General features: G+C 27.5%; 1 protein-coding gene across 7 annotated transcripts in view; it reads left to right on the top strand.

The window, feature by feature from the left end:
- LOC136970000 (homeotic protein ultrabithorax-like) overlaps nt 1-12,530 on the top strand; it is a 92,248-nt gene that overhangs the window by 66,990 nt on the left and 12,728 nt on the right. For 5 of the 7 annotated variants that reach the window (XR_010879916.1, XR_010879917.1, XR_010879914.1 and 2 more), the window contains one exon: nt 30-99. Coding sequence is in view for 2 of the 7 variants with exons in the window: in XM_067264359.1 (XP_067120460.1) it covers nt 954-1,497 (544 nt within the window). In the remaining 5 variants the exon portion in view is untranslated. Of the gene's footprint in view, nt 1-29; nt 100-782; nt 1,498-12,530 lie in introns of those variants that run through there. The other 2 variants (XM_067264359.1, XM_067264360.1) reach the window with 2 other exon arrangements.

Genomic DNA, 12,530 nt, shown 5'->3' with positions numbered 1-12,530 from the left:
AATATATTAATTCACGATTTCTTTTACAGATGAATTGCTTCGACTAAGATGTAAATCTTGATTGATTAACCTCCCAAATAATCATTTCAAACCTAAAAAGTAAGTTATTTTAATGACATTTATGTGTAGGTTACATTTTATCGATCGGCTTGCATTCTACTGGAAGTGTTTTTTTTTTTTTTTTTGCCTATGAATAATAAACTACATAAAAATTATAAGACACATTTAAACATAAAGCAAAACCTATATATCAATTAAGTTGTTTAATAAAAATCAAATTGAAAGCGACTAATCAAGTAAAATAAATTCTAATTTTATTGTTTATACAAAAGAGCTTCGTTATTTCATCAATTTGTTTGAAAATGTTCATCTGTATTGATCTAAATTCTTTATAAAACGTTTAAAACAAATGAGAGTTTATACAAAGTCTATTTTAGTTTGTTTTGGAAGCAAGCTTATCAAACAGTGCTGTGCAGCTCCATGTGACAGTCACGCTTCGGTGCCGGCTACTCTGATATTCACACACACTCGTACAATGAAACAAGATGACCTCTATATAGAGAAACTAGAGTTGTAAAGCATGGAAAAAGATCTATATTCGATTTTATTAAAGTGACCTTGCAGTAGAATGAAAAGGATGACATATACAGTCTTACTTGGCACATTTTTCGGTTAGTGAAGAAACTAGCAAACAGGCGAAGGCGGCAGAATACAGAAGACAGAAAAGAGTTCTGTAGAACAGTCTGTGATTGGTCGGTTCTACCGTCACCACGACGCACCCGTCCCGTCCTCCAAGCTCTGTCTGTCGTGGGTTGAGCGAATTTAATCCGTACAGCTGCGGGGGGGCATTTAGTTGGTGGTTGTGTAAAAAAATACAAATTCAAAATCCCATGTTCCGACCGGACGACAAGATCCCAACATTGTCAGTAGTTAAAGGCCGTCAAGTCAGTTAGATGATGACAACATACTTTGATCAAAACGGATTTTACAGCGGTCAGGGTGCTGGTGACCAGCCTTACAGGTTTCCGCAAGGTCTCTTGGTGCCACCCTACCCTCAGCCCGGTACAGCACGAGCTGCTGCGGCGGCAGCGGCTGCAGCAGCGGCGGCCGCTCAGCACGGGGACACCACGTACGTCGACAGCGCTGTCAACAACTCTGGTTCGACATCGACGGCAGCAGCTGCTGCTACCGCGTGCAAACTCTACTCGTCTGCCGTGGGCGAAGGTGGTGCTACGGCCGTGTTCAAACCCGAGTGTCTGGTGAAAGACCAAAATGGTTTCAATCAGGCCGTAAAGGAAATGACCAGCTGGCCGACAGGTTCACTGGCTGGCGTCAGGCCGACGTCCATGACCAGCGAGACGATGAGAAGTTTTACGGCCGCCGACAATCCCACATCTACAAGCAGAGTATCGGATGCTTGGACAACCTGCTGTCAGAATCCACCGGCCGTGGCCCAAGCGCCAGCCAACGCTTTCTATCCGTGGATGGCCATTGCAGGTTGGTGACAGTAATCTTCCATCTCTTCTTTTCTATGTATTTTCTCTTTTTCCCTCTTTGCAGAAGTGATTTTCTTGCCGCGAATGGTAACGAATTGCTTCTTTACAGTCAGAAAGAGAAGTAAAAACTCGACCATCATAAAACCGAGACGGTTCCTGAATTTATTTCCGTCTTTACCCCAAAAATGAGTAGAGACCATGTGCAAAATATAGCCTCTTCTGCAATACCTCCTCTCCAAACTGAACACTTTGCTGAATTAAAGCTGGGAGGGGAGTATTAACCTACCTTTGTGTGTCGCATATATGGTGATGGGTGGGAATTGGAGATTAGGGGTGGCTACTGTAACACAATGAAGTAACGGTCCTTACGATCCTATGGGAGATATGTTTCGAGAAGTAGGCGTTTAGCTTCTGCAAATTGCAGGAAGTATGATAAATAATTTTTAATGGATTATTTGCATTCATTACAGGTTAGTTTGATACGACGTGATTATAATTACAGTATAATGTTTTTCCGTAAGACTTGTTTTAAAAAATTTTTATTTCGGCTTAATTTTTGTCATTTCATATTGAACTTTTCTTTAATCAGCGACTGTCTATTTATAGAATTTACATGTAGGCCTCATTACGTGCATAATTATTTATTTCCGGAAAGATTTCCTATTTTCTTTACAATGTTTTTTCTTTTAGTTTGAAATCTTAGATATAATAACAATATAAAACCGATTATAGAAATTTTATTTTATCGTAAAAATTTAATATTTACAGTAAAGGAATTTAGAGATGCGATTTATTTTTTTATTAGCCAATATTTTAAACTAATATTAAATGTTTATATAATATATTGTGGACGGAAACTATTCAGTTTGTCGTTATAAATATCACTATGTTGTTTCTGTGAATTATAGATGAATATCAAAAAAAGCAGGAAATTATTGGCCGTAAACGTCAGAGAATGGTGCGTACTTATTAAATCTTCCTATTGAAACATTATCTGTATGTTTAGGCATTAAAACGCTTTAAAACTCCCATAAAACGACCACAAATGGACCATCAGTAATAAACCTTAACTTTACTAGAGTCTATTAATAGTGAGTTAACATAATACGGCCATCGGACAGACATATACAACCAACTTTCCGTCGGTAGGGAAAACAGTAAGCGCGTGTTGTTAAAAGGACGTAAAAGTGTCGTTGAGGTGTTTACGACCGCTGTAAACGTCAGCTAGGCTACGAGAGTGAGATGGACCCTGTTACGGCTTCGGCTTTCTCCGCTCGCCATATTGCATTCAATGCACGCAATTTTCTTTGAGTGTTGTCTTTACATATCGGATTTCTAACGCTGTAAGACAACACGCTTTAAAACGATGGCTAAAAGAGCGCTTTTAATGCAATCGATCGCTTACGATAAGGTCGAAAGGGACGGGATTACTGACCTTAAAATCTTTAACGTTTGGCATTCGTTCCAGTTAATTTTTCGCTAAAATAAAGTTAATTATCATCATTTACCTTTAAATTTTTTAAATAGAAGGCCTATATACCTTTCATTTAAAACTTTTTTAATTTATTTAATAATAATAAAAAATAACAACTGTTAAATGGGTATAATATTTATTAATTATTTAAAGGAATTACAATGCTCGAGTTACTCTCGTTTAACTCAAAATCTCGGGGTAATTTATTATTATCATCATAATGCATCGAATTAGTCTACTATTATAATTTTAATTTATACGATACTGTAGTTCTCGAAGCTTATAATCAGTTAAGATGGCTCTAATCTACACATCCTTCATTCTAGACGAAGTGCATATCTTAAAGCTTATTACAAATTTTCAGAAGGGAAGATAAATAGCTATTGTCATAACCGGTAGCTGGTTTAATTTTACTATTGTGATTCTAAAGGAAAACATAAATAGGTTAATTGAATACACAAAGTTTCAATAGTATTATGTAAGCATTTTTTAGAAACATCGATGTAAATTAATCTATGCCAACATCCTGCAGTGTTATACTGTATATCTATTCATCAAATGTTGTAAATTTAAAATAAATTACTTTAATTTTAATACTGATTAGCATATTACATTATCATGAATTTTATTTTTTCTTTTTTTTTCATGATAATTTTATTTTGTTGAGATTTTTACATATAAATCAAAATCAAATAAACGAAATGTGATAATAATTGTTGTATAAAAGTCTTAAAATCATATAAAAAACTTCATATTTTAAAAATTTATTTTAATATTATATAATCATGTGTGTATTTAAGTTGCACGTTACAATTATATAAAGTAAGTCCATAATTAACCAATTTAGTATATTATTATTATTACACTTCTTTAATAATTGTAATTATTATTATTATTTGCTGGTCTCGTAATTTAGAATATAGAATCGATTTTCCAAAAAGCTATAAATTCCTAGGAAAGTTTAAGTGCTAATTTTAATATTAATCATTATCATAAGGATATTTTAATAATAATTTGATTAAATCCGAAACTAAACAAACACACGTGTAATATTTTATAAGTTTTTTAATTAATTTCTTTAAAAAACTTGTAGATTCCTAAAGTTATCTCGCTATTAAAGTAACATTATCTGAGTGTTATATAACGAGAAACATTTATTTTGAATAACTTACGTGTGAATATAAGAAATTTATCACTGAAATTATAAAACTAAATGATTCAAATATATTAATTAACTGCATCGTAGTTTGTTCGAATTATTATAATTTATAAGCATTTAGGTAAATTCTATATTAATATAGTAATAATATTATTTTTTAAAGCATTATATCAATGGGAAATAAGCCAAAACTGTTCTGCTTCAGAAAGTTCGAACATGTTCTAAGAGTAGAAATTTGCTCTGTTTTGCGTTTAGTTGTAGCTATAAATTACTTTCTGATTATATAAAGCTTCAAGTTTACAGTTAAGATTTATAGCTTCTTATTTAGTAGGTGAAGTGCTGCCAATAATTTAATTGACAGCTATTGACTATAAGAACCAGTTGAAAACTTTTTATCGTAAATTACAAAATGCAATAAAACTGATTATGTAATTTTATTTAATTTTATCGTTGCATTTTTGAATACACAATAAGATACGGCTAATAGAGAATGATTCGAATTAATCAACTTATTTAATATTTATTAAATATTAAATTACGTTGGCGTATTTGCCATATCATTTTCGAATGAAAGACATCTTTATGAATTCTTGTTTAAGATTCGATAATTTAGTCGGAAGAAATCCACAGAATACGAAAATAGATAGATTTAGAATTTAAATGCACTAATAATGATCGGAATCTACATTTTTCTATTTCCATAATATCAGATAAACTGTCCATGAACTAAATTGATTATAATACCAAGCAAAAATGTTTGATGATGATATTCCATTAGGTTCTAATAAGAATAGAATTAATAGATTTTTATGCCGTTCGTAGCGTATCTAATAATTTGCGATAGAAACAGCAAGAAAGTAATATTAAACCATCAAGATATACGTTGGCATTCTCAGCATAATAATGAAACTTGGGAAAACACTTCTAATTACGTACTTGTCTTTTGTCTCAGTGGTCTTGTCCAGTCTGTAATAGACGCGAAGATTTATTTCCGTTTCACTGCCCTCTGCTCACCCGAAAAGATGAAAAGGAACCGCACAACAGGGACTGGACGATTTTAATTACACGAGTGTACATCGATACAAAGAGAACGGAATGATCCATTACATTATTAACTTTTTAGAATTCGCGACAGATGAAAAATTAAACTTGCTTCTCATTCGTATTTTGAATGCAAATAAACTTACATTTTGGGAAAATAATTGAATATCTAGTGCTATAAATTAACTATATTTCGCCATGTGTTAGAATATAATTATGCTTACATTTAGAATAATTCATGTAGTATAAAGTAGGCAAATTATTTAAAATATTCTATACTTTACTAAATATATTTAATAGGATTATAACGTATATATATACATTACTGAGTAGGTTTTTAATATTTAGATCAAGCTATGCTTAATATTTATTCATTTTAATTTCCTATTGGAAATATATTTCTTATAGCCCTGATAATTAAAGCTTAGAAAAATTTTATACTTAGTTTTATTTAAAATGGAATTATTTTTACTTTAAAAAGCTAACTAGAATTAAGAAATTTTTTTTTGTTTTTTATAGCTAAGAATTTTATATCAATTATTATCTTTTATATGAAATTTTTTTAGCTATAGAAAAAAAAACAGTATAGAAATAATGTATTCATTGATATTTTTTAATGATTGAAACTTTATAGTATTATTTTAATTTTAAAAATATCAAATTCAAAACTGAGTTTTCTTGTAGATCGTTTGGATGAGTTAGTTTTATTAGAAAAACTAAAAATATGTTAGTAGTAGAAACAATTAGAAAAAAAGTATCGATGCGCTTGAGTGAGAAGTTTGATCTATAACCCATGAAGTGCGTTTGACAGTAAGAGTTTTTAGTGTGGAAGAGTAATGGTCACCAATACAGGTTCGGAGTTTCCTATTGGATAAGTTTAAATGATGGATGGAAAACGGCCCCCTAATCCTATTGGTAGAAAAGTTTTGGGGAGTAGTTTTTGCTGGTTGTGGGCAAGAGCTTTCATTAAACAGTAAATGACTTCCAGTGATTTAAGAGTGGACATGCTTACTGTAATCATGGCTTTGAATAATAGAAAGACCTTCAATAATTCTTACCTGTTGTTTATGTAGTCATTACTAAAATTTATTTATTTAAAATAAAAAGCAAAGTGAAAAACCAATTAATTTTTACGGCAGTTTCGAATAGGCCAATTAATTTTATAATTAAATTTAAAAACAGAATTATTATAAAATGATTAATTAATTTCTTATAAATCTCTGAAATATAATCTACTTTCAATCATTGTTGTCAAATTTTCTGCAAAGTTTAATAAAAAAGTAAAGTTATATCTATCTGTTTGTTATAAATTATTGTTTTTTAATAGAAACTCTGAAAATTATATTTCAAATTCTCTAAATTCAGTTTAAATTTGATTCTGTATAGCAGGCTTCAAAATTAATTAATGGAAATTTGGGAAATCATTAAATAATCTAATTACTAAAAAAGATTCAATACTTGTCTTAATAACTAGAAGAATATGCAATAGATTATTTTCAGGAAGATTGATAGCTTATTCATCATTTAAAATTACAAAAATATTCGAAATATATATAAATTGAATTTGTATAATTAACAATTTTCTAAAATTGAGATGTCATTGTTCTTATTTAAAGTTTAATAGTCACCTGTTGAGCTCGAATTTGCTCTCGGCACCGTTTTCCCCTTGTCTCATATACTCGTAAAGGTTTTAATGCAATGTTTATAGGATGTCATAAAAATTCTCGAGATGCCTATAGTGCTTAAGAACAGATCAGGTCGTGCCGTATAGGGTGTAATAAAAATCAACCCGCCACAACCATTGTAGTTCCTCGACATCATAAACAAACAGAGGAGATAAGGTATGATTGACTAACCTGTAAGACACGATATGGTTCGTACCGAGATGATCATACACCATTGTTTCTGTCAAAAACATAATATAAAGTCTACTGGTTCAAATACAGCTATGAATATTACATCCTATTGGTTTCTGTTTTAACATAATGATTATTTTAAATTTATTTTGAGCTCAAATTTAAAAAAACATATTTATTGATATAAGCAAATTTAGAAATTTTATTAATAAAAACAATTGGTTAAAATATGATTGAATATGAAATACATGTGTATAGAATGAAACACATTTTATCTTAAACTTGAGAACATAAAGTATAAACTTAAAATTTAATTCTATCATAAGTAGATTAGTTACAACTTTTCAATAATGTGTGTGTGTGTGTGTATGTATATGTATGTATGAAAAGCATTTGTCTAGTCATGAAGTGCATTTAGACCTACTTACAGAGACAATACATAGGCCTATGCATATAGGCCTATGTATTGTCTCTGTAACTTTAATTATTTCTAAAATTTCTTTTCATAGAAAGATAGAATGTTAATCATTTTCTAAAAATTACATATTTATATCTTATATTTAAAGAATTATTAAGTATACTAAATTATTTTATTGAATAAAATAGCTTTCTACAACTTATCGTCGAAAGTTATTTCTAATTTCAAATTGATTCTGTGGGTAACATATATTCATTCAATATTTAATCGAATAGCTTTCATTGGTTACTGTCTTCGACTTTTTACTTTCATTTTTTAACAAGAGAAATAAACTTTTTAATTTTAATTCTACAGAATATTAAAGTTTTAATCAAACCATAAATTCTTTCAATTTCTTCATTTCATTAACTTTGCTGAAATTAAATAAGTTCTATTCAAAATTATACACTGTACTTGATTATTTTGTTTATTTTTATTAGTAGAAATTTTAGGTTTACATAGTTTCGGTCTATATTATATTAATAATATATATATAGGCCTATATATAAGTGAAAACCTAATTGTATGTGTTATATTATCCAAGTTTGAAGTAACACTCTTATGAAATAGTACAATTGGATTTTTTACTTTTAAAGTAACTTATAATGTTGTTTATATTGTATAGTAAGTATAGAGTAAGCCTGACTGTATTAATAAAAGATTTAAATATTAAAACAATTGATAATGAGACTAACCTTTGAGAGTATAAAAATTTCACATTTTTCAGAATTTATTTACAATTAATTAACGTTATTTCATCTAAAATCTAACCTATAATATAGCCTATAGATATATTAACTAGATTATTTAGATTTATAACTAAAATTTTAATTGCGTTATTCTAAATACATGTTTTATAAAATAGCAAAACATCTGTAGATATAATTAGCTTATAATTCAGTACAATTAAGGTAATGTATAAATATATTTATCTCAAATGTTCATTATTTAACTAAATTATTTAATTAATTATAAGCTTATTGATAATTTAATTAAGTAATGTATTTTTTAGTAGTACCATATGATATCTAATCTTATCTTTATTTATTTTCTGTTAAAGTTATAAACATAGCAAAGTTGAATAAAATGTTAAATCTTAATAAATATGTTGTTGCATGCAGTAAATATCTGGTTTGTCCGCTTGCGTGATAGATCATTCAGACTTTTATTTGTTGCTTTGATATATCTAAAATCGTGCGACAAGATCAAAATTTTGATACTCCGTAAAGGATATGACTAACAGAATTTTATTATCTAAATTCCGTTTATAATAGTATTTTAAATGGAAAATAAATAATATAATTTCCAACTTAATAGTTTTCTTAATAGTTTCTTTAAAGTACTAATATAGTCATAATATATATTATATTTTAATTATATTATGTTAAATGAAATATATATATATATAGGCTACTTGTTAAGGTAATTTACGATTCGATTTTTAAAAATTTTCAAATATTTATAATTTGATTTTTTAAATATAGCTTAAACAAAACAAAAACTATATATATTTAGTTTATTAAATATTAAATTGAATCACGATTATATAAACTTATTCATCTGTTTTAAGCAAAATAAATTCAATATTTTTAGCCTGTATTCTTACAATACAGTAAAAAGTTCGAAAGATTAATATTTAACCTAAGTTTTATGTATATTTATTATATAGGCTTAATTTTACAGAATTTTGACAGCCTTAGCTCACTAAATCAAACAGTATAGCAATGATCATATAGCCTATATTAAAAGGGACACGCAGCTTTTATCAAATTATCATTTTTTTAATACAAACAAACAAAAAAAAGTCAAATCGATGTCTAAAAAATGAATCAGCAAAACGGTTATGCCTAATTCACAACCCTCATCCGAACGACTTTGGTACGAATGCTAAAAATCCATTCACTTATATTGTTCGCCGGGGCTCGACTTTTGTCGAGACGTTTCGACAAGAGTCGAGCCGCGGCGAATAGTATAAGTTACTTTATTTAATAAGGTATATTGTTTTGTAGGCCATTAAATAAATTATAAGGCAGTATTTATGAAATTAGATTGTTACGAAAATTCAGGGGCGCAAAAATTTTTCTGAAAAAAGGGGGGCGAAGGCACAAAGTTTGGAAACCACTAGCCTATCAATTAATACATTTATATTTTAGAATTTATTCAATCTTTTATTTATTTTACTGTATAAATACAATAAAAATATTATATATAAATAAAAATTTATGCACAACTAAACATGCAATGTTTTAAAGTTTAACTCTATAAGGAAATCTCTTATTTTTCATTTGTAAACCTTTATGATTTATCGAATTACTCTGTTTAAACAATTATTCGTAGGTAATATATTAAATTTATATATAAAAAAAGAAGAATTTTACAATTTGGCATAGCTTGCATCGAATCGGACACGGCTTTTAGTCTAATATTACTCTAAAATGTTTATTAAAATATTCAGTTAAATGTTTTAAAAAAAATTAGTTTTTTATTTAATATCGTGAATAATAGATTAAGAATATATCAAGCATAGATTCATTTAAATTAATTATCAAATGAACAAAATAGGTCCGATTCAATAACGGTAAGACAGAATAACAAAATATGTAATTTATTCGTAGTCTTTAAATGTATAAAATTTTAAAAAAATCTATTTTTAATTTATGCAATAATAGACTTTAACAACAAATATTGATAAAATTTACAGTAATAATTTCTTTAAATTCGAATTAAATCTGTTGAATGAATAAATATGCATCGTACTAAAAAAGGTTAACATAAAGGTTAAAATGTAACTTCTTTGAAGAACAATATAATTTATGAGTAAGAAAGAATTTGTGAATCATAGAATCTGTTTAGTAAGCATATTTCGTTTTCCATAAATAAAAGAAATTTGACTGCCTTTTTTTAAACTGAAATTGTTATTTCATTCAGTTCTAGATAGCTCTATAACCCACCATAAAACAAAACATGGAGAAAAATGTTATTTCAACTTACAAGAATGAAATTTGTTTTTTAAAAAGTATGAATTATGCTTTCACTTCAAACAATTTATTACAAAACAAAACAATTTAAATAATGAACTGCTAGATTATCATTTGATAAAACTCGATTTATGGTCTCAGATTTAAAGAGAATTTTTACGAATAGAAAAATGTGTAACAACCTGCAAACAATTAAAATCATTATAATAAAAGCTTTACAAAAATTTTTAAATTTTGGCCTTCCTATTAAATAATATCGGCAATAATTAAAATATCTAACATTTAAAATTTAGAATCATTACATAAAATATTAATTTTGATCTAAGCAAACTCGGTTAAACGTATTCATTTCAAAGAAACTGGTGGTTTTATGAAGCAGCTAACTTGTTGAAATAATAAGTTATTATTTGTTAAAGGTTATCTTCATAGTTTTAGAAACATGTAAATTGTTATCTAAAATAATAAATTCCTGTTATAACTTCTTCCCAAATATGATTATACGAATAGCAATCTTCCAGAAACCAGTAGAATGTCAAGGACTACATACTTTGTAACCTAGTTTTCCAAATGTGACAAGAAACATAACTGCTTATCGGCTAACATTGCCAAATAATTACATTAGGTTGGAATAGATGACCATGAAGCAATATGGCCCTAACTAAATTATAGGCCTATTGCTATTGTAGTGATGTGCCTAAATAATACAATTACTCAAATAATTAAATCAAATTTTAATAGAATCCTAGAAACTAGTGATAGTCTATACGAATACATTCATTGTAAATATTTATATTCAACGAATAACGTTCGAATAAAATATTAATCTAGCTTCATACAAAATTAAGTTAAAATTCTATGTAAAATTTTAGACTTAAACATTTAAACATCAACTTTATAATTATAATTATCTTAACCTTTGTTACATTTTACATATTGAAACGTCATTTGAAAAGTATTGAAAAAACTTTATACTTTTCTAAATTATTTTAATGAAATTAGATATAAACGTTAAACATAGAAGTTTTTAAAATGGATATATAATTAAATACAAAATACTAGTACTATTATATTAGATTTCAAGGTAAGTTATAATAATAGAATTGACAAACTGTAACAAAAAAAGTTTATGAGCTACAATTTATATTTTGAATTATGATAATTATTGTAAGATGTAAAATTTTAAAATGTGTTATAACTATTTTAAAAATTTCATTTATTTCTATACTCATTCAATTTATAAAGCAAATAGTTAACTACAGGCAGAATTGTTATACAGTATCTAAAAATTCTCCTTTAGAATATAATATATACTATTTATGTGTTATATTTAAGACAAATAAACATAAATTTACTAACATAAAAGTTAATGATTATTAAAATGTACTGTGCTTTACAGATTGCTTAGTTTTTGAATGGTTAGGCCTATATAAGTTTTAAATTCTTTATTAATTTTCAAAATGTTAGGATTTTTTTTCTATTAGGTGCCTTATATTTGACGACAATATATTAAGTTTATACTTCACGTAAACTAATATAAAATCTTTTAAAATTAAATATCAACCATTAGGCCAAGCATAAAGATAATTTGAAGACAGTCTTTGAAAAATTATATTTGTAAAACCCGGAATTAGTTTCACGATTATAAAATATAAATAACACGTTTTTAAATTAGCATTTATACAAAATCGAATTTTATTCGTGAGATAATGTAACTTAAATATGGAATTGAGGTAAATAACTATTGCTAATTTTATAGTTGAAAAACTATAGTTTTGGTTTGAAAATAATAAGATTTTTGTGTAGATTTAAGTGTGAAATTGTATTCGGTAAATTTTGTATTTATATTTAATTGTAGGCCTAAACTTAAACAATTAGGCCTAACAGGGTTTTATTTTGACACTTGTTTTTAATACAGTCAAGACAAAAATTCTTCGTAAAGTTATTGTCAAACGAAACTATGAAGAGAAAATAACAATTTGAACTAAAACAAATCACATCGTACTAATAAAAAAAAACAGCTAAATCAAAACAAAGTATAAATTTTTATTGATTGAATTTGAATGTAAACT

Source organism: Centruroides vittatus, unplaced genomic scaffold, assembly GCF_030686945.1.
Source record: "Centruroides vittatus isolate TY-2023 unplaced genomic scaffold, ASM3068694v2 contig_1863, whole genome shotgun sequence".
In the NCBI taxonomy this organism is placed as follows: domain Eukaryota; kingdom Metazoa; phylum Arthropoda; class Arachnida; order Scorpiones; family Buthidae; genus Centruroides; species Centruroides vittatus.
The sequence above is the reverse complement of the archived record's forward strand: the minus strand, read 5'-3'. Positions and strand labels throughout refer to the sequence as shown.